This window comes from Stegodyphus dumicola, chromosome 1 (assembly GCF_044657685.1).
Source record: "Stegodyphus dumicola isolate Sdum_Otavi_A_Nest chromosome 1, ASM4465768v1".
NCBI classification, from domain to species: Eukaryota; Metazoa; Arthropoda; class Arachnida; order Araneae; family Eresidae; genus Stegodyphus; species Stegodyphus dumicola.
This window is the reverse complement of record NC_140768.1, coordinates 92,579,208-92,605,837: the sequence shown is the minus strand read 5'-3', so window position 1 is coordinate 92,605,837 and position 26,630 is coordinate 92,579,208. Positions and strand designations below refer to the sequence as shown.

The window sequence follows — 26,630 nt, the reverse complement described above, 5'->3', positions numbered from 1 at the left end:
ATTCAGCCTGTTAACCATTGCACCATCCAAAGCAGAGACAACACTGATGTAGGTAGTAACAGACATATAATACATTGCATAAATTGGTTATGCAAACTTGCAGTACGAATGCCACGTAATAATAATAAATGCAATTTTAATTTCCTGGTAGTTTTTCTCTGCTAGAATACTTTTCCTTTTAATTACTTTAAAATTACTCCTAACATAGCTCACGAAATTCAGTTAACCCACAGTTCATTTTAAAACACCATCTTAGTAACTTCCTACAACACGAAGCTATTAAAAGTACATTCTTCCAAGCTGTTAAAAAAATTACGTAGAACTAAGATGTTATGTGGGATGTTCGCGCTTTTAAACCCTTGCAAATTCAAAGATCAGCTCTTTCTCATGCCCATAATTATTTAAATCTGTAGAGTGATTAGGTTTATTTCGGAATAGGAAAAAAGAAAAATATGACAAGTCCTCGTATTCAAACTTCGGACCTCCCGCTTGCTAGCCGAACGTATTCCACGTACACCACGAAGGCACGTGGCAATAAGAGGAAATATAGCTTTCCATTCCCCCTCACTTGAAAAATAACTGAAGAGGGGGAGACCCAATAACCATATCCTGGTGATGACGAATTATCAACCACGATATTTTAGTGGTGTCTTTAGTGGTGTCATTAGGTTTATTCTGGCACATGAAACATAAAAAATGTACTATGTCCTTGCCGGATTCCCTGATTGCCAGCCCAACATACGTTCACCACGAAGGCCCGTGGCAAATTAGGAGTAAATAGCTGCTTAGAGCAGGAGGCTATACAAATTAATATTATACGAGTTTAAAAGCTAAACAGTTATCAAAACAGCTAAACAGCTAAACAGTTAGTAACTGATGCTAATTAGAGTGCATAACAGCCTCAGTGTGCTGCTTAATATCTATTGTATTGTCGGAAGCCGTATTATTCTCGTGTGCTGTGCGAGTTGGTTACTTTAGGTACTTACTTAGGCTTATATCACACATGCATTTGTTTCATACAATTTTTCTACCTGGTTTACTATTGAAAGAAAGACGTGCGATTTTTTTTCCTTTTCTTTCGAAAAAAATTGCGAGTTGTTCGTTTTCAACCAATCAGCTATCAGCTTGTTTGTAATGGAGAACCAGTTTCCCCTTTACATGCTAACCCCAAAACGATCTGTGGTGATTGCCTTTTGTGACAAAGCAGAAAAAATTGTTCCAAACAGCTGTTCTCTAAAACAGAAAAAATTGTTCCAAACAGCTGTTCTCTAAAACAAACGGATGTGTGATAGCAGCTTTAGAAGAAAAACAATCAGGTGCAGAGTTTGAAGGATTTAATAAATTTTAATTCGTAACAGAGCAAATCACTCTAATTTTTGCAACTCATCATTGATAGGTAATCGTTTGTCGATTTGGTGTTCTCAGTTTTAATTTTAGTTGTAATCTACCACAAGTTTCTAAATAAACTGGTGTTATGTAGTTTTAATGTATCTGTGTGTGAAATTGATTCAGAAAGAATTCTAGGTATAGCTTTGAGTGAAATACCGTTAAAAAAAACTGTCTCCGTCTCCCTTTTTTTTTTTTTTTTTTTTTTTTTTTGCAAGAATAATTTAATTACACGGTTATAAATATAAGATTATAATTACATTAGAAAAATTACTACATTAGGAATATGGATTCAGCAGATATCAGACTTACAAAATATATTGATGACGATGATGATACAGTACAGAGGCTGTTCACACATTTTTTAGACGATGCATATTGTATTCACAAAACTAAATTACATAAAATTCTTGTGTTTTAAATGTTCTATTTGACATCCCTTATTATGAACTATCTTTCGACACCGCAATTTCCAGGATAATAATGCCTTTTGAAGTGGCAGAAGAGGTATTCTATCCCATTCCTCCCGAACAGCTTTCCAGAGTCCTGTTAGGGTTTTGGGACAACGTTTGGATAATGCAGTTTTTAAAAATCCGAAAGCACAAAAATCCATAGGTGACACATCGGGAGATTTAATAGGGATATCAGTGAAGGGTATGGTCTTTGATACCAGTTTTTTGTTCCATTTCTTTTAGGAAGTTTACAGTGGATTTTGATGTGTGACTGCTAGCTTTGTCCTGATGGAGTCTCACAGATTGATGGCACTGTGGATAGGAAATTTACAGTGGATTTTGATGTGTGACTGCTAGCTTTGTCCTGATGGAGTCTCACAGATTGATGGCACTGTGGGTAAAGCGATGTTATTTCATTCAGAAAAATTGGCGATAAAATATGTTCCTGATAGTATTTGGAGTTAATCTTGACATTTTTTTGCACTCTCTTTATTTTTAACTTGCCATTATAAGAAAAACCAACAACAATCATGAATCCCTTAGAAAAACTTTCTTTCGATTCTTTGAACCATGTACTTAAATTTTTTCTCCCCTTTTATGATAATGAATGGCTCTTTTTTTTTTTTTTTTTTTTTTTTTTTTTTTTTTTTTTTTTTTTTTTTGTTACAGTCATTTAAATACACCCATGCTTCATCTATTGTGACAACTGTTTTCCATTTTTCTTTGGATAAGTGTTTCTCATACAGAATTCTGCAGCGTGTCCTGCGTTGAGCGATATGCTTTGGAAGAAGACGATGCGCATTGCGTTTTTTCGCTTTCTTAAGATTTAAATCAACGTTTATCATTTTGTTTACAGTGGACAACGAGCATTTTAATGATTTTTCAAATGTCCTTTGACTAGGGGGATTTTCTTTTAACATTAAACAACGTACCTTTGCAATAGTCGAAGATGTCCGTTTTTTCCTTGGATACTTCTTTGGAATTTTTGTCCCACTTGAAGCTCCAATTTGACGTTTTTTTTTTTTTTTTTTTTTTTTTTTTTTTATTTCTTGCTGATGATATTACCTTTCGACGCTTTAGATATCACAAAACCATGACTCTCACATCGTTTTTGGATAACGGAGTATGCATATTTCTCTTCGGAAAGAGCGTAAATGTAGCCTTCGAACCACTGCTTTGTTAAATTCGCCATTTTGAATAAAAACAAAACTTTCAAGCTACAGACGATAATTTTGACTTTTAAAAACATAGTACAATTGCAATTACTTCTTTTGCAGCAAACGATTTTTTATTACCGCTTACCAAAATCGTCTAAAAAAATGTCGAACAGCCTCTGTAGAAGAGGAAGATCTTTTATATCTTAATGCTCAAGTCACCAATTAGGTCCACGGGACTCATGATAAAAAGCAATTTTAAATGCTATGTTTTCGCTATTAATACATTTTTCATTCATTTATGAATTTAAAAACTTTTATTTACATAATTATTTAATGCATCAGAAATTTACAAATAATATATCTTATAAATAACAAATAATTTCCAAATGGTCAACATAATCATTAGCTTATCAGATATTTCCGTCCATAAAACTGAACTTTTTTCTCAAAAACTGCTGATTTTATGGCAGTGTTATGCTCATAGAAAGGGTTCATGGAATGCTGAAATAAAAACAGTCATAGAAAATTTTAGTACACTTCTTATTTAAAAGAACAATGCACAATAATTTCGATAAAAACATTCAGAAAACCAAATCACTGTACAATATAGAATAGATACTACTAACTGTGATTATTGCGAATTATTATACGAAACTTATTTACCAATAAATATTATACAGTACAAAGTCCGTAATCCGGACTCGTCGGGACTTCGGAGATTCCGGATTAGGGGTTTTTCCGGATTATATAGACCATCAATTTAAATCTGGTAAGATGGCATGCAGAAATAATACAATTAAAAATATGAAACCGTAATTTATGAAATAAAGAGCGATTATGATCTAAAGGGTATCAAAATTTACACAAAAAAAAAAAAACTTAATATTTATTTGTTTACTTTAGTAAACATTTCTATCAATGTAAGTTGTTTAAGTTGCTTCGTTTTTTGTGCTAATACTTTCTCCTTAATTCTATAAACAGACATAGTTTCTTGTTTAATTACAAAGTTCCACTGTTCAAGTCCTGTAATTGCTGAGTCGAGAATACCGACTAACTTGTCAATCCAAATTTTTTCGTTTTCAATGATTCTGTTACTTTTTTCATTATCGGAAGCGCGCATGGGTAAACGCTTTACTGGCTTTACGCGCATGCGCAGCGGACGCGCGCATCAAAAGCGCATGCGTAAATGTTAAAATATGACCTACTGTAACCCTTTTTCTGCATGATCTCTCCTCCTTGAAACAATTCTAATTTTTACATAAGGTTTAGCTTTTATTTTAAAGGGATATAACAATTACTTCTACTTCTTTTTCGCTGCCACTGTTTTTATTAAGAACGGACTGTTCCAGCCTAATTAAGATGCAAAAACGAAACTCGAAGTTACGTCATCTGGAAAGCTGAGTCGTGCCGACAGCTGATTGGCTGCCGTGAGATAACGTCATGTCTACTTCATGTATAAATATCTCTTATTGCTCTGGCTTCTTCTTGCTGAATTGTGTGGAGTGTGTAGGTTGTGCAGCAGCTCATTCTTATCGTGTTGTGTACTGTCCCAGTCACGTAGGCGGACAGTAATTTTACTGGTAATTTCAGTTACCCCCGGGTAAACAATGTCCTTATTTAGGACACCACGCGATTCAGATGACAACGAATTTAGTGAAAGAGACTCTATAAGCTCTTTCCATTCGAAAAAGACATTTCCGCTAAGAAAGGAAGTCTTTCTGATGTCTCCAAGAAAAAAGAAAAGCAAATCGAAAAAGGTAAAAACGGCGATGGACTCGAAACCAGGAACGTCACAGAAAATGGCTGAAACTCCACAGCACGAGGAAGGTAAAGCACTAAAGGAACAGGAAAAGCAAAGATTATTGGAAATTCTAAAAACTCACGGAATTGAAGAAATGTTTGATGCGATTAAAGTCGATGGAGGAGAAGTTATTGTGGAATCAAAAGGTTTGTCAATTGAGATGGAAAATTTTGAGACTACTACTGAAGGTAGTAGATGGGTTACCCCAAGGAAAACAGCCACATTGAACCAGGCGGCAGAGCCGATGGAGATAGCGAATGAAAACAGATTTGAAATTCTCAATGTTGAAGGAAAACCAGAGGAAGGAGGAGCCAAAGAAACGCCCCCACCTCTCGTGTTACAGCAGAAGACAACTGATTGGATGGAAGTGCACGAATTTCGAAGCAGAAACGAAAGTAAAGTCTATCTATGTAAATGTTAAGACTGTGGAGAAGTATAGAAAGAAGGCAAAAATATTAAGAGAACGAAGTAGTAACGCACCATTCATTCCAGCTGCAAAGTGATAAACCGCTGAGAGTTGTGATAAAGAATTTACCCAACTCAGTCAAGGAAGAGGCAATCATGCAAGACCTTCAAAGAAGAAATTCCCAGTCACCAAAGTAAAGCAATTCCGGAGAAGCCGGAAAAATGAATTTGAGAACTTGCCTATTTACTATGTTGAAATGGAAAAGACAGCAGAGGGATTTGCTATTCATCATGTGAATAACATGTTTGGACTGAATATAAGGATAGAAAAATTCGCGACGAGGAAACAACCATTGCAATGTTACCGGTGGCAAGAGTATGGCCACTCTCAGCACCTATTCTCCAACCCCGAAAGATGCTGTGTATGTGGGCAGGCCCACAGGTGTAAGCTATGCGCCTTAAAAGATGAGGAAAAGCCCACTTGCATTTTTTGCAATCAGGCTCATGTGAGCTCATATCGAGGATGTGAGACGTATAGAAAACGTTTCGAGAAGAAAAAGATCGTAACCAGACCAAAGGAGCCAGCCCCGACGTCAGGAGATTTCCCGCAACTTATCGAAAGAATACTGTGCCGAAAAAGAGAGCTACGAGAATCTGCTACAGTGAGAAAGTCAAAGGAAGTATCCAGCCCCCTCCAGACGAACTTTCAGAAGCAGTTTCATGGCTGCAGGATAAGAAAATCAAGAAGTTCCTAAGTGCAATCATAGGAAGTATTGAAAAAAGCAGAGCAGCCAACAACACCGCACCGAAGTTAGCAGCAGGTTTCCAGGCTGCCTTAAGACTAATGGAATTTGCAGAGTCCGATGATTAGTTAGTACCCTGAACGAAGAGTTCACTACCTTGATGGATTTTCTTGACTTGATCTACTGCATTTACGCAGGACTTTTTAGAACTCTTGGACTCACTACTCCGTTTTTGTGACCTAGTCCCTTTCCCACGCGCCAGATGGCCAGATCTCGGTATTGATCGTATTTCACGCCTCCGGGTGTCGGCAAACAAATTAGTTTACCTTTAGAATTTTTTTTACAATAGCGAAATGCTAATGGCTTTTTAGATCGAATGGCAAAAGCTCTACGTGGCTGTGACCATCACGAAGGATGCCTATGCTTCTTCTTGTTCCTGTTTCCATTGCTCCTGGTGTACTGTTCCAGCGCTCATTGGAAGACGTTATTTCGATGCGTGTCGTCCAGCGATAAGTACCGTGGTTCCGGGCCATGTTGGCTTCTCCAAGGTTAAGCGAAGTCAAATCTCAATTTGTGTTTCCGAGTGATCAAATGCAGTGGGCGGCATCCTGTTCCATGGTTCAGTGGTGTTAAATCTCAAGTTGTGGTTTCCGGTGATCAACTGCCGTAGGCGGCATCCTGTTTCCAAGGTTAAGCGACGTCAAATCTCAAGTTGTGGTTTTTGGTGAGCAACTGCCGTGGGCGGCATCCTGTTTCATGGTTAAGCGGAGTCAAATCTCAGGTTGTGGTTTCCAGTCAGCAACCTCTGAAGGCGGCATCCTTAACACAAGTGTTTTTCAGGTCTAGCGGCGATGTTTTACCAAGCTGTGATTTCCCGTGAGCACCTGCAGTGAGCGGCATTTACCAATTCAAGTGCATTTAAGGTTTAATTTAATTTTTCAGGTGCCTTCTTGGCCAAAAGCATAGACCATTTTAGTCAAGTGAAATTCAAATTAATCGCGTAGTTTTGTTCTGTGTTTTTCGCGAGTAATTGAATGCCAGTATTCATAGAACAGGTAATATATTTACTGTATCATTAATAGTGTAATATTCTTTAAAGGAAAAACCTTTGGGGTTAATGAATAGTTAACTGTGATTTTTTTTACAATGATTATGTTATACCCTTTAAATTTCTGGTATTGATCAAATTTATTTATTGTATTTTTATTTCTATATACACTCATGGACAAAAAAATTAGCGCACCAAGAAGGAGTCGTCAAAATGAAACGAAATTTTACACACGTAATGACTACTTTGATATAAGTAAATGGTAAGAAAATTAAAGAAAAAGGATAATTTATTTCAGAGAAAAAGGCAAAAGAACAGAGGAGTTAATACTCCGTTGGACCCCCTCTAGCGCGAATGCACGATGCGATACGATCGGGCATTGAGTCATACAAGTTCTGTATGATGTCTTGAGACATTTCGTTCCATATTTGCTGTAACCTTGCCTCTAGTTCGTTCAAACTTGTGGGATGCCCAACTCGTCGTCCCAAATGATCCCAGATATGCTCGATTGGAGACAAATCTGGGGATAGGGCAGGCCAAGGAAGGGTAGTAACAGTGCAGAGATAGTCTTGTGACACCCTTGCCGTATGAGGCCGAGCATTGTCTTGTTGAAAAATGGCTCCTGGGAGCCGTTGCATGAGAATACATGTGGTTGCAGGATATACCGCTGGGCTGTCATGGTGCCACGGACCATGTATTGTAGGTGTACCGTGTATTGTAGCGATGTGTCGCTGTACAGCAAAGGTAGGATTGAGGCGTTCAGCACGGGCTCTCCACACATAAACACGATTGTCATCACTGCCGATACTGAATCTGGATTCGTCGCTAAAGACGACCTGGTTCCATTCTGCTGCAGTCCAGTTTCCTCTTGCTCGACACCACTCCAAATGGAGGCGTCGATGGGTGAGCATCAAGGGCAGCACACGTAATGGGCGCCGCGATACCAACTGTCCTTCAGCCAGGCGCCTTCGTATGGTTCGAGAAGACACAGGAGCCCCTAGTGAAGGTGCTACCTGTGCCTGGATGGCGGCCGATGAAGCAGTTGGCTGTACGCGTGCATTTCTTACGATGTGGCGGTCTTCTCGACGACTGGTCTGTCGAGGACGTCCTGAGCTTGGTCTTTGTGTACACCACATCTCTTGTGTTCACTGGTCACCTCCTCACAACACAATCAGAGCGGCTTAATTGACGAGCTACTCGCCTAGCTGACCACCCAGTTTCCATCATCCCAACGATTCTCCCCCTCTCAAACTGCGACAACTGCTCATATTGTCTTCGAACACAGCGTAATGGCATGTCTACCTCAGCTCTTCCTTTGTAAATGATTCAGCACACTCAAACAAGCTTTGGTTACCTGTTTTATACTCCATAGAGTACGACGTTCAACGCCTTCTACCGGCTATACGTAATGCGCAATCACGCTGCATTTCTAATCATTTGCATATCTCCCCGACATGTACCTTCATTACAAGTTTCGTTACGATCCCGCAATTATTTCTTGGTGCGCTAATTTTTTTGTTAATGAGTGTATATTGTTAATAGATTGGTTAAGCTTAAAACTTTTTGTCATCTATGTCTGCACAGTACATAATCCTAGGGAGCTTCTATTGCTATTTCTGCTAAATGTTTTCTATAACTTTGCTTTTGCATGCGTAAGTTTGTGGCTTTGAGGTCCGGATTATAGATCATTCCAGATGATGGACGTCCGGATTAGAGACTTTGTACTGTATAATAAAAAAACCTTCATTATAGGCAGTTTCGTATTTTTTCAAAGCAAATTATTGATGAACTTTTCATACTGCATTTGAAAGCTGGCTTAGAGTTTGTAAAAAAGGATTAGCATACTTTAAATTTAAGATTTTAAATTTCCACCTGCCTGCGTTTAGATATTTGAAAAAATGTATAGTATTTTACTTTTTATTTTATTATAGTGAAACTTTATAATAAATGAAGCGAAATTCAAAAAACACTGGTAGACTACTTTATATCAGGGTATTTCATGTATATTCAAAATACTTTACAAAATTCAAAAGAAATGGAAAACCAGTTTTTAAATCTTGGCTGGATCTTAAAAGACCCACAGACAACATATAAAGAGTTCATTCAATTGGTATGAGAAAACACACAAAAATTTGTTTTGTTAAAAGAATGAGACCAATGAATGAAATTAAATATTCTCTTATTTTTCACTTTTTGATTACTAAAGTTTTGATTTAGAATGAACATGATATAAACAGCATTTCTTTCGCACATTATTCTATGGTGGCATCTCTTATACAAATGTACAAAGAACTGACGCATTGACAATTAAATGATGGAGCAAAACAGACTAAAATATGACAGATTTTATAAAAATGACAAAGTACAAAAATCTCTCATCTTTTCCATGGCTCATCAAGAAAAAATCATTAACAATCTCTGCGACTTTCCGCATTACCTAACTTACCTTTCCCAGGCCTTGGAACAATATGTTTCCCGGCTGATTGTCTTCCAACCTTTCCGATTCCATTAACGCTGCACGTTCAGGAATTCGCCTTAATTATCACTTCTCTCTCTTTTAATCTTGCAAAACAAGTTGAAAGCTGAAAGAATTTTTCGTCCCTAGTGTGGACTCCTTATCCACTTCTCTTTCGTTAAACTTTCGTTAAACACATAACGGTTTTGTTCATTTTTCTTCAGCCATTGCCTTTTCTTAATTATTTCAGTTTTCTTAACGAAGTTGTGGAGGTAATTGCATTAATTTGCAAAGGTACTCCGGAAGTCAAACGCCTTGGGCTTTGGGCCAAGAGAAAATTGCCGTCACCATTGTTACAGAAACTGCCAAAGCTGAAACATAATCAGGCCGTTTACAGCATGAAACATTAAAATTCATCGACAGACACGGGAATCACACCAAATTAATGAGCCTTGTTTCAGGCAACCGCTTCCCGCCCCCTCCAACAGGAATTAAACCAGCAACCAGTATCGAGCTGATAGATTCAATATCGGCTCATCATTTCGCTATGAGTTCTGTGTTTGCTCGAGCATTTGCTTCTTTAAATTGTGCTATTTTCTTTGCCAGACAGATTTAAATACAACTAGGTGCTTGTTTTAAGCACCTAAATCTATGTAAATCTGTGTTTTGTGGCAGCCCCTGTATGACCATGTATGCATAGTGTTACTGTCAATAAACTTCCAATGCAGCCTTTATGGGGCAATGGGAAGGTGTGGTTCCAATGCGGCCCTTATGGGACAACGGGGGAGTTGAGGGTACTGGATGATACCTGATTTGTCATAAAAAGCAATCTGAGTGTCTGGCCCTGCACTCACCTGTCAGACAGTGTATATAATTAAACCAGAAGAAAATTGAAGTAAAGAAATTTGCAAACTTAATCAATTCTTGCTTATCTCTCTTCAAGATGAAAATGAGCAGTAACTTTTCGGCCTTATTTATACATATTCAACAGGTAGCACAAAAGAAATAAATTAACAGTTGAATCTATCCCTATTTTTTCATGCATAGAATATAATTCAGATATTATGTCATATCAAAATTTTCACAGTCAACAAATTGCTAATACATTACTAAAAAAAATATTTAATTTTCAGAAATGAATAAATGGATATGAGATGAAAAAGAATAAGATAATACAAAGTGAACAATTTAAATTGATAAGGCAAAATATTGCAAAAACACAGCATTCAAAAATGAAATAAGGTTAAATAATTTAAAAAAAAAAGCTTTTATTTTTAATTCATAAAATAATTAATAAGCTTAAAGAAGAAAAATAATTTATCCTATAGTTTCATAGGAATAAGAGATTAAATAATTACTCTGCAATTTATATTACAAAAAATAAAAGTTTAGGGCACCCTTGATAATTTTTTTAAAATTATGACATACATACTTTTGACAATGCAATTCGATTAACAAATTTCATTACTGAGGCACCCATGCCTTTATTATTGTAGAACAATTTTGTAAAGAGAAATATTTAATGCTTGGTTTCCATGAAACTATAACATAAATTATTTTTCATCTTTTAGTTCATGTAACATTTTAATTTTAATTTTTTATTTTTTTAATGCTTACTTTATTAAAACTTGTTTTAAACTTATTTTATTTTAAACTTTTTTAGTTTCAATGACACGTTTTCAATAAAATTATTCAGTTGAAAAACTGTTTTCCAACAACATAAAATCACTCTTTTACTTCCAACAGTTCTACATCAAATGGTAAAAAAAAAAAAAAATCGAGCAGTTTTCAAAAATTCGCCAAAAAATCAGAATATAAATTAAAAATTTCATACAGTTTCATTTGAAAGAATTTTTCCCACTCTGTCCTAGGGTGCAATTAGTAAACTCTGTTATGTTTAGTTTGTTCTTCTAACAATGGTATGCACAAAAAATCATTTAAACATTAAATTAAAAAAGACTTAAATCAATTTTGAAAAAAAAAAAAATCATTATTATTCACAAACAGTGGGTGTACAAAATTTGAGTTTGATAGCTTATCACAAAGTAGTTTAAAATAGATGACAAACTTATGACCCCATCAAAAAACACCATAAAAAACACCATAAGTGAGTTAAATAAAAGCTTAAAAAATTTTACAAATAAAATTCAGTTGACTTAAGGGAGATGTAATGAAAAGGAACATGATTTATGACTTAAAATTCTTCCAGATAGCACAAGAAAATATAATCTAAAGTTCAATAAGGCTAGGCATAAAATAAAAGCTAATACTATGAATTATATAGAGCATGAGTTATTGAAAACGCTTTAAAACCTGATTTTTCTAAAATGGATCAATTGATACAATGCCAGATGTGCCTTTTCTACAAAGATTTTTAGGAATAATTAATTATTTACCCAAATTTACGCATAAATACTATTAGTGCATCATTAACAGAGTTACTTGAGAAAAATGTTCTCTGGCACAGGACTGAAAAACATCAAAAAGCTTCCAAAACACTTAAAGAGCTGGTTGTAAAAGTACCCATATTAAAGTTCTATAATGTTAATAAGGATATAACTATTTCAGTACATGCAAGTTTTGAAGGATTAGGTGCTGTTTTTCTACAAGAAAAATCAATGAATTTTGCTTATGCTTCCAGAACTCTAATGAAGAGTCAGAAAAATTATGTCCTGATAGGAAAGAACTTTTATCTATTACATTTGGATGATCTACATTTCATCAATATATATATGGCAAACATATTATAGTTTTAATTGACTACTGACCATTAGAAAGCATAATTAAGAAACCTCTTTTTAAGGCACCTCAGCGATTATAAAGAATGATCGGTACTTTTCCGTTTTGCCGGCGCAAGCGATAAAGTCGCCAATAATGGTACAACCGATGCCAAACGGAATATTCTCGCTGGTAACCTTTTACGCCTCATTTTCAAAACAAGGCGCAGCTTTTTCTTATCAGATTGATTGTTTCTTTCAGTACTGGCATATAATTACATGGAATTTTTATCAGATAGTTCAGTTTTACATCTAAGGCCATTTTCGGTAATTAAGTCAATTAGGATGCAATCACAGCGCTTACTCGAAGCGGAAAATATAGAAAAGGTAAAGTCAAGGGTTAAATTCATCGATTCTAATGAGAATGCATTAGCGAAGTAAAGTACTACAGTTTTGCATAATTTCTGAGTAAGCTATTCGTACGAATTGAAATATTTCTTGCATTTAAACTTGTGTTCCAAATTAAGATTTAACTTGAAATTAATGTAGATAATTACTGAGAGCATTAGATTTTTGTAGAGTAGTTAGTTTACGTGAGATGAGATCGCTTGGGGTCACGTGATATGAACCGGCGAATCAGGATGTTGAACCATAGTAAATTCTTAAATTAATGTCTTTTTACAAATTTATTGGCTTTTTATAAAATTTTAAGCCATATTAAAATGTTTATGCCTTCAAAAAAAGAATTCTTAGAACTAACATTTTTTTTTAAATATTTTTTATGTGTATACTGTATGTTGTCGCCAATAAAGTCTGCTTGGCGAGATTTGCGCCGGCGAAACGGAAAAGTACCGAATGATCTAGATATACATTACAAAAAGCGGAAAGACTTACTAAAAGCAGACACTTTAAGCAGAGCATATTTGAATATAACAGAAGAAGATAATGTTGAAGATACAGAAATTTGTATCCTGATTACGGCATCTGATGACAAAATTGATGAAGAGAAGGAAGAAAGTGAATGTGATGATATATTACAGTATTTAAAGAAATATATTCTGAAAGTTGCCCAGAAAGGAAACATCAGCTGGAACCTTAAGTCTATTTTGGGACTATAGAGATGAGTTGACAAAGGAAAAATGACTTATTTTTCAAAGGGTAATTATCCCTTTATCTATGCAAAAAGAGATGTTAAATTTAATTCTTGATGGTCACTTTGGGATAAAAAAAAATGTAAGAAAACAGCTAGAGATATTTCTTTTTGGCCACTTATGAACAAGCACATAGAAGATAAAATTTCAAAATGTCCTATATCAGAATATCAGAATTATTAACCTATATTAGAACCTATATCAGAACTATAAAGGAACATGTGATACCACATAAAAGTTCCTAATTTACCTTGGCATAAAATTGGAACAGATTTATTTGAGATTAACAATACTTATTAATTGTATATTAATATTCCAATTTTTTTTAAATCTCCAAATTACTTGATACTCAAGTCAGACAGTGACTGGTTATACGAAATCTCATTTTGCAAGATATAGCATACCACTGATAGTGATAGCTGATTATGGATCTCAGTTTGCAAGAAAAGAATTTGCGTAATTTGCCCAGAAATATCAATTTAAACATTTAAAGAGCAGTCCCTACCATCCACAACTGAATGCATTAGCACAGCATTCAGTACGAATGGTAAAGAAACCTCGACCAGATCATGCTGATCCTCAACTAGCGTTGTTAGCTCATAGGAACACTGCAACTAATGAGAAGTAACGATCCCCAACTCAATGACTTATGAGTAGAAGAACAAGAAGAATTCTTCCTAAATCAGAATTACTGAAACTTCAAAATGTCAAAAACGTAAAAGAAAAAAATCAACTAAGAAAAAACTAAGCATACCATACAAAAACATTACCATCATTAAGAAGTTTGTGCTATAGTGTATCAAGATAATGACTGGAAACCAACAGCTGTAGAAGAAGCATATAAGATGCCCAGATCTATATACATACTACAGTCAAAAGTCTTTAATCCGGACTCGTCAGAGTTCGGCGATTTCGGATTATCGGTTTTTCTGGATTATAGATCATCAATTTAAATCTGGTAAGATGGCATGCAGAAATTATAAAATTAAAAATACAAAACCGTTATTTCTGAAATAAAGAGCAATTATGATCTAAATGGTATCAAAATTTACAAAAAAAAAGCTTAATATTTATTTGTTTACTTTATTAAACATTTCTTTCAACACACGCATGCATAAAGCATACACTACGCATAGTCAAAATTAGAAAATTGCAACCAGAAAACTGTTGTGTATTCGTGATATTTATAATGATGAGGAATTCGATTTAAATCATATCAAAGACAGAGCAGATCGAGATGAAATACTACATTTAGTAAGGAATTATAAGCCGAATAAAATAAAAACATCTGCTCTGAAGATTAGGATAGTGCTGACAGATCAACTTCCAGTTCATTGCGCGCTGTGACGTCCCTCCTCAGAGCAGCTTGAAATTGATAAACAGATTTCGGAATGGTTAGAGAAACAGAAGATATACCTTTATCCATTTTTTGCAGCAATTCCACTTTTTGTTTGATGGACATTGAAACATGCTTTTGCTTTGTAGATCCTTTGGCAGCTCCAGAATTGGAAATTCTTTTTGACATATTCGAAAGTTAAAGCTTACTTTTATAAAATTGCTCTAACAGTCTGCAAAAAATAATAAGCCGGATTCCATTAGAAGATTAAGGAACAATGCAACCTGCAACATTAACTGAAATAGATAATTATATAATTTTAGCTTAGCTTATACCGTCCATTAATCATTAAACGCGCATGCGTAAACGTATTATGCGCATGCGTAAAGGTATTAAGCACATGCGTAAACGCATAATGCATTTACACATGCACAGAAGGTTTGTAGGTTTTTGGTCCGGATTATGGACGTTCGGATTAAAGACTTTTGACTGTACATAACAACATACTGAGATTAGTAGGAATAGTATTTAGAATAGAAAATTACAGACACTAAAGAAAACAGTTCAGCTGCTGAAGATATTACCAGAGGAACAGAACAAAGAGTTAATGCACAGAAAACAGATGTAAAAATATGATCACAAATATTCTCAAGAGCACAGGTTAGAATCAACTACCACTCTCTGCTAACTCAGAAACAAGGGATGGTGAGCAAAGAACTAGAATTGAGAGAGTGATTAAAAAGCCTGCCATGTATTCGGATTGATTTTGGACTCTTTAAAGAAAAAAGTTTGACCCCCCTCCAAAAAAAAGGAAGATGTAACATTTAATATTTAGGAATTTGTAAATGGCAATATTTAACATTTAGTGTTTAGTAGCTTGTGAATGGCAACACTTTTCAATACATGTAATAATAGTCTTTTGCTGGTATTGCAGTTACCTGTAATATATAATATTCTATGATTAGAAATAAACAGTTTAAAAAGTTAAAAAGTGCACCCTCTTTATTTTATAAGCATGGAGGTAGTTCTTGTTTGAGAAATGTCTAGAGTAGTTTTTCTTTAATTCTTGTCTATGCCCTGTTTGGAGTTTATGGCTTTTAGCAGACTAGACTTTTTTAGACTTAGGTGCTAGACATGAATTCTAGTACCAAAGCGCTTGGTCTAACAAATTTTAAACTAACACTTTGGTCTGATTTTAAGACAGCCATTTAGTGGATAAAACAGCTGGAAAATTGATCAATTTTCATAATCAATTGTAAAGAAATTTGTCACTTGTCAAACCCTAGCATGGATGCATGCTCTGCAGAGTATGAATATTGCTGATTTACTATCATGTGGCTCTTCTGCTTGAACCATGACTGTTTCCAAGCGGTGCGAGGGACTTTCGTGGTCAAAAGAAAACCCTAAATGTTGGCATGTCAGCAAAACTGATAGTCAGCCTAAAGAAGTAGACGAAGAAAGAAAAAAAAAAATTAAAATTGTTTAAACTGATTTGGTGAAAGATGCACCCTTTTTGTATTTAAACAACATATCAGTGAATTAATTACAGTACTTGTTTGGGTTTTAAGATTTGTACATAATTGTCAACAAACTTGTGTCAAATATAAAAAAAGTCTGAACTTTTTTTTTTTTTACTCAACCCGAAAAGTGTTTGATTTGTTTAGCTCAAAGCTATTATTTACCTGATCTAAAAATCTTTGAATTTTGTTACATTTAAAGATAAGAAGAATACTTTAAGAATAAGAATTAAAATTTCACTGCATCTAGATGATGCAAATTCCTATTTTTATCTAATATTGTTGGCAGGCAAATGTGAATTTACTAGTTTATTGATCAAATTTGTACATATGAATAACTGTCATGCTGGAATTCAAATAATGCAAATCTTATTACGAGAAAGGTTTTGGATAAGCTAGGGAAAAAAATTAAGAATATTTTATAAAATTGCATAACATGTCAGTTTGTTAAATATTTTTCAAATGAACCTACACTTTTGCAATCAAACTAAGTTACAGATTGTGTAACTTTTGAAGTTATAGGTATAGATTTAGGCAGGCCATTGCTTTTGAAAACTGAGGAAAAAGTGTGGATAGCATCATTTACTTGTATGGTGTTTTGAACATTCATCTGGAACTGGTAAATTCTTTATCTTTGGATGCTCTTTTGTTACCATTTGCACAGTTTATTACTTGATGAGGAAGGCCAAGCACAATTTACTGTGATAAAGGATCCAATTTCAGAAGGTTATTTAATTATCTTTCTAAATTAGACTGGGAGAAAATATCTAGCAAGAGCTTCACACATAAAATAATTTAGAAATTTATCCATCCATTGTAGCCTGGTGGGGAAGCTTGTGAAAAAGAACTTCAAAAACATAATTTAGGTAAATCTGTAATGAGTGAGGAAGAAATCAATGCTGTGAATTTTAGCACTGGGACAGCAAATAAATTATTTACTGTAGACCATTAACATACATATCAGAAGATCCACAAGAATTGATTCCTTTTACACCCACCATGTTTCTTATCAAAAACCACTGTTCCAGTGTTAGGGATGTTAAGGTATTGGATTTCCAAGAATTTAATAAAAAATTAAGATACTGAAGAAAACAATTTAACAATTTAAAAAAACTTTTTAGAAAAGAATATCTTAGTGAGCTTATTCACCAATGCCAAGAAAAACCGTCATTGGCAATGATAAAAACATGTTGTTTTGGCCTACAGCAAATATTATTGAACTGATTCCTAGTTAAGATGAAAGTTCGCAACGTTAGGCTCAAAACACAAGATGGAAGAGTCTCGCGACCAGTGCAATGGGTCATCCCTTTATAGATGCAAGCTACAGAAACATATTAATTGAAAATAAGAAAATGGGAGGGGAGGAATGTAATTCTCAGATACCTTCTGAATTTAAGCCTAGTTTGTCTCCTGATGATGTAATGTGGAAAGACATACCTTTTCTGAACAGTGCATAAAAGCACCTAAAAGAATGGATTTATTCAACTGTACTTGCTGTAAGTTTGAGACTATCCCCAAGTCCCAAAGTTGCAAACTGAAGTGGTTTGAAACTGGGTTAGAATGACATCATTATTGTTTCATTTAATATGGTATTTTATATGGATTAATTAACAATGCTATACAGTACAAAGTCTCTAATCTGGATGTCCATTATCCGGAATGATCTATAATTCGGACCTCAAAGCCACAAACTTACGCATGCGTATTTGATGCGCGCATCAGCTACGCATGTGCATAAAGCCAGTAAAGCGTTTATCCATGTGTGCTTCCGATAGTGCATAAAATAACAGAGAACGTTATTTAAAACAAACTTACATTGATAGAAATGTTTACTAAAGTACACAAATAAATATTAAGCTTTTTTTTTTTTTTTTTTTTTAATTTTGATACCCTTTAGATCATAATTGCTCTTTATTTCATAAATTACGGTTTCATATTTTTAATTGTATTATTTCTGCATGCCATCTTACCAGATTTAAATTGATGATCTATAATCCAGAAAACAACCTAATCCGGAATCGCCGAAGTCCCGATGAGTCCGGATTACGGACTTTGTACTGTATAATATCTTTTGACTAGGCAACTCAAAAAAGGAAAGTCTAAGTATCAAAAATGTTTACTTACCTTAATGTAAATTTCATACACTTCATGAAAAAAATTTTTGATTCCATCTTCATTTTTTTGATCATGAAGCATTACAAAACGCATTTCTAAAATACATTAAGAATAAGAAAATTTTATACTTAAATACAATCAACAAACATTATCCAAATTAACTGAAGATTTCTGTACACAATATAATCATCATCAAACATTTTCTAAATTAACTGAAGATTTTCATACATATACAAAAAGTTTTGAATGTTTTCTCATTGATTATTACAAAAGAGTCATTAAGGTATGTTAACAGAGCAGCATCATCACTGAACATAAATGCTGATGCAAAATTTAGTCTGCTGTAATAATGAAAATCCTAAAGATGATTACTGCTTGAAAACATATCTGTACATGACAATTCATGAAAATATTACAATTTCATGAAGTGAATAATTCCTTCAAACTAGTTTGAGATTTGCAGCCCTTTCTTCTCTTGGGATGATTATAGGCTACAGCACTATTTCAGCGCTACATAAAAGTTAAAACACAACTTCTTTCTTGTGATTAACTGAACAAAGTTTTCCACTATGAATAACTCTTTTTCTCAAAAGAATTTAAGAACACACGCCTTTTCATTTGGCCATTGCCAAACAATAAAATCCATATCGATTCTTTTGGCAAAATCTTGTATGAAAAATGGGTCTAGATTAAAACATAATAAATTATAATATATCTGGTGCAAGTCATAGTATATAGTTGGTTTCTACCATTGGCATGTTTGTACACATTTTAGTTGCTGTCATATTAATGGAAAAGACTCCTTCTAATAACAAAATATTTCTATATTTCAGAATGCTTTTAATGGTTGATTAGCTCAGTTATCACATCCAATTAAATGTTAAATTTTCATTAATAATAATAGGTATTTAAATTTTGAAATTATATTAAAAATCAAAATATTTTCTGCAAACATAAGTTTTGAAATGAAAAACAATTCTATAAGAATAACAAGCATTTTTGTCAATTAATGTCAAACAATTCAAAACAGATGAGAAATATTTTTAATGCTAATTTTTTTTTAATTAAACATTCAGAATGTATGATTTCAATTACAATAACTATGATACCTTTACTACATCAAAATATTCAACTAATCTTTGGAATATGGTAACAAGTAGTTTGGCGACATTTTGGTAAGGCGATAAAGGTTACTAGTTAGGACTTTAGCAGTGTACATGGATAAAGTCAAGAGTGTGTGCAATGCCATTTTTGTGCAATTCTGGGACGTTTTTTTAAGTGAAAATAGGTCAACGTGTACATGGATGATATTGTGTATGTGTAATTCTTAAAAACGCGGCAAGCAATGTGCGTTTCTGCACTTTCTCCCAATTTCGCACCTAATCTTCATCATGATTAAGCACTTTTGTTCCATAAAAGTTCTAGCATAAGCGTAATTCGGCTAGCAGATTGTTGGGAAAAAATGTTGAGTTAAAAAAAAAAAAAAAAATCTGAAATTTTTCAGATTTTAAATTACGTCCAAAGGGGCGTTTTTTTAACGTTTTGAGTGTTACCTTTATTTATTAAATATCATGTTCTTTCCACTTAAACCATAAAATTCAGTTCAAGAGCAATATCGCAAAATAATGTTAAATTAAGCATATCTTTAGAATTTCCGATATACACAGTCTCGCGAGCTGGAGATAAAAGTATTTTTTTTTATATATAACGTTGCAATTTCTCGCTTTTAAAGCATTGAGTTTGTAAATCAAAAATTCGTTAAAGTTTTACAAAATATAAAATCTATAATAAAACAAATTCCAAATTTGGGATTTCAGATGCCCATATTCGCAGTAGGATTTCGTCATTCAAAATTCGATGGCTCTATGTACCATTGTTTTATCACAATGCGAGAAATAGACAATCATTTATGCAGATTTTTCATTATTTAATTTCTTCAAATATAATGCAGGACTCTAACATTTTGTGGCAACAGTTTGAAAAGTGAACCGACGTTTATGAGTCCGACGCAAAATGCCAAAACGAAAGCAATAGTCCTTCGGGACTGAAATCCCTTTGGACTAAAAAAAAAAACATACCTTTACTTCGTGAAAACAAAATGGCGTCCAAAAAAAAAAATTGCAGGTTGCTGTAGCAGGGTTGATCGCCAAAGTTTCGCCAAAAAATCGCCAAGTTACCATAATCCGAAGATTAACTAAATATTCTAGAAGTTTGCTTTGCTAAAATTTCACTATATGGAAGACAGTATTTCTTTTATTTCAAATAAAAAATAGGTTAACAAGATAAATAATCAAAAATAAATATATTTGCCTTAAATTAGGTGTCTGTCCTGAATTCTAAAACATTACTCCATTTTTCCCATCACATTTTATAAAAACAACAATGTTATTAAGTAAATCCAGCACAGAATGCAATAGAAAGATTAAATGTAGTTATATTTAAGTATTCAAATATGCCACTAAACTCTCGAGACTGACATTGGTCATGAAAATAATATCAGTTCACTCAACATCAATTTTGAAAAAAGAACAAGAAGAAAACATTTCACAGCTTAACCATATTTATTTTATTGAATAGTTCAATTATAAATATGGAAGAATATACAGCATAGAAAATAAAATCAATATCGATAAGTGATAGCAAAAGCATTTTGAATAAAGGATACTGCTTGCTGTGACAAAAGCTGAGACATACCATTCATTGAACTTATCCACTACTTTCAAATACATATTACTGGTTACCCACATATGCTCATCAATCAGATCTAAAGCAGCATGAGCAATGAACTGACTTAAATGCCGATGATCTTCCTTCTAAAAAAGAGAGAGTACAATTAGAAGTTTATTAATTAATGTAGTAAAGATTTAATTACATAAAGACTAAATAGCAGTCAGACAACTGGAAATGTCAGCTAATGTGGAACTGCAAGAAGCAAATGAAAAATCTTGAACAGTTGCTGCCAATTCATTTGATCTTTAAAATACATCAAACAGAAGATTTTACTATATACTTGGATTAATAAAAGACACACACAATTATTACATACTGAAGTCACAACCTAATTTTTTATGCCAATTGTGATGAAATTAATTAAGTGAATATGGCCACCGTGGTGATGGTGGAGGAATTATTCTTTACAATTGTACTGTAGAAAAAATAACTACTCATTGCATCACACTTTTTGTGGTAATTTTTTGGTGTTAAAAACTTTTTTTGACAACAAAACATCTCCACTCATGTTATGGTATAATTTTGGTGACCTGTTTATATCTCACCTTGAACAGCTGTGCGATGCTTAAAGTCTGAATGAAAAGGCTGAACTGTTGAAAGATTTTAATGTTCTTGGTAATTGCAACTCAAAAACTACATTTAAATAACATTAACATTAACACTACATTAAATTACATTTAAACTGCTGTTATTACCACATGGCATGTATTTAGTTTTATTTTGGTTGATTGCTAGATGCATTTTGCTGGCTGCAGCCTCTAGAGATGTAAAAGCCTCTCTAAGTGACTCGGGAGTGCGTGCGACTATGTCAAAATCGTCAGCAAATGCAAAAATCCAACAGGTTTGTTAAAGATAGTTCCACGAGTATTAATGTTATGGAAACTCTGTTATGATGTAATTGGTTGTGTGATTGCAATCAATTTGAATGATGGGAAAAGATTTGTAAGTGCTTGTAGTGTGTGTTGGTTAGGATGTTTGTTGCTTGTATTGATGCTTAGATGGTAAAATGGCTGTATGTGGTACGATTAATTTGAAGTTGATGTACGATTTGAAACTTAAGGGTAAAATAACATTAATTGAATGGTATGTAAATGAAGGTTTACTTAGTAGCCATTATAAGTGTACCTGTTTGTAGGAAGGGAATGCGTATAATCAAACGTCGGAGGATATTTTTGACTCTTTGTGAATTTATGTGGCAACTTCAGTACACAGATTCTAGTTCAGATAATTTTAAGAAATTTTTGGATGCTGTTAAGGAATTTTGTTTGACTGAAGACATGGAAATTCATAAATAAGGTAAGTTGATATTTCCTTCGTGTAGGTCTAAGATGAATTCCTTTTTTATGTTATTTCATTATTTTATTTATTTATTTATTTTTCCTAATGGCAAATTGTGAACAATTACAAATGTAACCCAGTCCATTAATCTATACAATGCCGGATGTGGTGATCTCTTTATTATGGAGGCACATAATAGGTGGGCCACCATCGCCTTTCCTTTTTTTTTTTTATATTTTAAATATAGTTTATTGAGATTATATATTTTTTGTTGGCTGTTCCTTTGACTTTTTAAGTGAATATAGATCAATGTGTACATGGACAAAGTCAAGGGAGTGCGCAGTGCCTAATTTGTGCAATTCTCTGATATTTTTTTAAGTGAAAATAGGTGGATGTGTACATGGATACTGAGTTTGTGCAATTCTTTGACTTGATATTTTAGATCAGTATAGCGGTGATTTTTGCGCCAAAAAATCTCCACTACACAAAGCCAAAATAACGAGTGAAAAAATTGCACGAACTCGGTGTCCATGTACCGCTAAAAATGGCCAAGGGACACCCATACATATACTTTTAGCTACACATTAATATTTAAAAGTGAAATAGCATTTGATTTATGAAACTGAAAGAATAAGTTGTTATTAATGGGCAATATGGACCCAACAATTAGGAAGACAGCACTAGTTACTGATAAAAGCAGAAAATCTAGATGTTTGCAAGGCGTCAATAACTCATGGATGACAAATAATATTTTACTGAATTTTTTACAAAATGTAACAGCAAACTGAAAAAAAAAAAAAAAAAAAAAAAAATTACTTTAATAATTAGATAACTGTGCAGCACACACATCTCTAATCTCTTTTTGAAAAACATTAGTGTCTCTTCCTGCAAATACAGCTCAACCTTTAATTTTAGGGTATTATAAAAACTTTCATATGCCATTTCAGTAAGATGTTTGGTAAATAACGAACAGAATTGAATTTTGGGAAAATGATTGCACTTTGAAGGAGAGACGTAAATCGATATCTCTGCTAGAGGCCATGCATATTATAGTCAATACAGGGGAGTTAATCTCATAAAATCAGTTAAAAGCTATTTTTGAAAATGTACCTTTTATGTAGAGCAGGGTTTCTTAAACTGTGGGTTACAACCCCGGACCTGCAGCAGGGTGTCACCAAAAATTTTAGCAGTTTTGATATTTCTTTAATTCTATAATTACCAAATATTTTTACACAATGTATCTGAAAATAAATAAAGATAAGACAATACAGACAAAGAAAAAAATGAAAACGTTTCGACGCATTCTTCTTAGAATATAAACGTTCATTATCATTGCTTTGCACGTGACGCTGCTGTCATTTCGTCTGTTACTTATTTAAAATTTTCACATTGTTCTATGTCTTAAAATAAGAAATTAAAGTTAATGACCTAAAACTGCAATAGTACTCGTATATTACAGTACAAGTGAAAAAAATTGACAGTTTCACTCACGCATGTGTTGGATTTGGGCCAGACTTATGGGACCCCATAAAATTTTTGTAAATATTAAGGGTCCTGGGGGTCGCAAAAAAATCTCAGTGATGAAAAGGGGTTGTGACTGAAAAAAGTTTAAGAAATCCTGATGTAGAAGAAACCTTTCAGAAATCGCAAACTATAGTTAATGTTTCATCCAACAGTGAGGAAAGTTAAGAAGATTCATTTTTAAACTATGTGTCAATTCACAACAATATTGAGACATGTACAGAAACTGACTAAAAATGTATTAGAATAACTGCAGAAACTGACAGCAAAACTGATACAGAATTATGTGATGACATCCTATCATCGATTGAATTTAGAAAAGAAACATAAATATTAGGAAAAATTTTTAAACTGAAAGATGCTAATTGAAAAAAAGCAATCAACAATTTTATTAAATTGAGAAAACAATTGAAAAACTGTTACTGATCAATATGAAAGAAACACAGAAAAAATATTGTTTGAAAGAGATAAATTTCGTCAAGAAAGTAATTATAAGAATATTTTTATGAAAGATTTTAAAATGAATTTAAAAATGCATAAATAGTTTAATTTTAGTATTAATTTATTATTATTTTTAGATTAATTAATGCATTAGTCGTTAGTTATTATTTTGCTTGAAAAGCTTAAAACTGATATCACTGAATACACAAATAACCACTAATAAACTATTAAATTCAGCCACTAATAAACTCAAATACATTTTTTCCCATGAAATGTTTAAGATGTGCTAGAAATTAGAATACCTGCAATGACTTTTTCTAATGCATCTCACGTTTTTCAGTTTTGCAAACAATATCTATTGCTGCATCCTCAGTTGATATATGCTTTTCTTATGCACTTTTAAAAAGAAATCCAAACACTTCCAGAATATAACTATTTACAATGCAACAACAAAAAAAAAAACAAAAAAAACAAAAAAAAAACAAAAAAAAAAAAAAACAAAAAAATTTACTTCTTTTAATAAAATTTACTAAATTGCAACATAATTTAGGATTGGACCCAGGCCTTGCATCTTTCTAATGCAGCTGAAATTGTCTCTGAAAACAAGTGAATTGCTAGAGGTACATTTTATCTTGAGATTTTTCACCTGGGAATCTGGCGTCCCTGTGACATCAGATGTTCAGACTTGACACATGCACTCTATGTCTCAGTTGCCCCATGTGAAAACATCTTGATTTTAAGGACCTTGGGTGTAACTAGAGTTGCAAATGGAATCACGAGATCTTCTTGCATGTTCCAGCAAAATCTTCATCTTGTAAATTATGATATCGATTAAATATTCATAATCAACAATAACTCACCTATATCCTTTTGTCAACATCCAGCCCTTCACCTTTCTGTAAGACATATAGTTCTCTTATTTTCACCAGATAGATAAAATTAACTATCAATAAAAATTTGTAAAAAATTTGAATAGGAAACAGAAAGCAACCATCTCAGGGAAAATCTAACTAATATTTTCAGTAGTTGCAGTTCTAATATTTTTTTGGAAAGATGTAGTTTTGCTCTAGCAATAATTGATGTGTTCTTTTTTGAGGAGGCAACTGTTTTCACTTTTTTTGCTCTCACAGTTAAAGGAGTATCAGAATCATCTGTGTTTCCAATGGAATCTTCATCAGATATGTGAAAATGTTTGTTTGTCTAAACACATCTGCAGATGTAATGCATTGGAAGGCATTCTCATTTACAGCTTTTTTCATCAGTTATACATTCACTTTCGACTAGAGGCAAATGGCAGATATCGATAATTGTTTCATTAGAACTATCTGATAAAAGTCTCAAAGTAATCTAAAGCCTTTTTGACTATTAAAAACCACTTTGGACATGGCCTGCCCGGTACAGAACAGTCTATATAAAAAAATACACTGACAATGGAAAATCTGCATTAAAGTAAACATGACATTTGCAACTGCAGCAATAATAATTCCGAAACCCACCCCTATAAAGCGTAAGGACACAAGGAAAACTAAATAAGAAATTGGCACTTTTTTCCAAGTCATACTGCTCCATAATTAATGGTAATATAAGTTTTAAACGTCATGTTTCTACAATTCCAGCAAATAATTTAATACCAAAAATAATAATGTAATTTTACTCTGCGAAAGATGCCGATTTTATTACTTAGGAACATGGAAATTTGTTTCTCTGTAACAAGTGTATGTTTTGTCAAAATTTTTATAATTATTATTACTCGTTCATTTTTAAACTCTGGTTTATTTTCCTATTTTTGGTGAATTCTATGTAAGTAATTCTACGTCAAAAATTCTAAAAAAGCTGTTTTTTATAACTTTCTGTACAGCACAAAATTTATTTCTAGAGCGAAAATTTAATGCCAAAAATCAAGCATGCCCTTTGTTATTAATAGTACATTTTACAAGCCAGTTTAAATACAGCTTTATTTTTAATTGAATTTAAAATTTATGTTTCCACTTAGTAACTGGCATGTAACGAAATTCTAGAAAACAAATGATAAAACTTATTAAAACACAAGCAAGATGATAAATAAACAAATAAAGCAGGTAAGTTAAGATCAACACAGAATATTTTACGAAAGTCACACCTTAACATCAGACCTAGATGATGGGAAGAATTCCATTTCAAAAATTGGATTATCATAATAACCTACGATAACGAAATAATAATTCCCAGCATTAGATGACATTTCGTATAACTCACTACTCCGTGGTATTTTAGACAAGTAAACAAACAAAGTAATCACGTGATTGACTGTTTCTTACTGCCAATGGCATAAAGTAAGCGAAGAAGTTCATATTTCTACAAGAAGAAATTACACGTTAAATGTAAATTAAGAAAATTT

General features: G+C 33.3%; 1 protein-coding gene across 1 annotated transcript; it reads right to left on the bottom strand.

Annotated features, from left to right (window-relative positions):
- Positions 1 to 3,290: 3,290 nt before the first annotated feature.
- Positions 3,291 to 26,542, bottom strand: Trs20 (trafficking protein particle complex subunit 2). Its single transcript, XM_035367758.2, has 4 exons — positions 26,373 to 26,542; positions 20,949 to 21,096; positions 18,293 to 18,378; positions 3,291 to 3,496 (listed from the first exon to the last, which is right to left on the bottom strand). Exons 1-4 carry the CDS (start codon positions 26,472 to 26,474, stop codon positions 3,398 to 3,400), a joined length of 435 nt encoding a protein of 144 aa, XP_035223649.1. The 5' UTR covers positions 26,475 to 26,542; the 3' UTR covers positions 3,291 to 3,397.
- Between the last annotated feature and the right edge of the window lie 88 nt (positions 26,543 to 26,630).

What these genes read in the sequence shown, in the direction of transcription:
- Trs20 (XM_035367758.2), bottom strand. Translation starts at nt 26,474, where the DNA reads ATGTCATCTAATGCTGGGAATTATTATTTCGTTATCGTAGGTTATTAT. An exon ending in CATCTAGGTCTGATGTTAAG is followed by an intron (nt 21,097 to 26,372) that starts GTGTGACTTTCG and finishes TCTCTTTTTTAG; the next exon opens with AAGGAAGATCATCGGCATTT. An exon ending in TGTATGAAATTTACATTAAG is followed by an intron (nt 3,497 to 18,292) that starts GTAAGTAAACAT and finishes TTTTTATTTCAG; the next exon opens with CATTCCATGAACCCTTTCTA.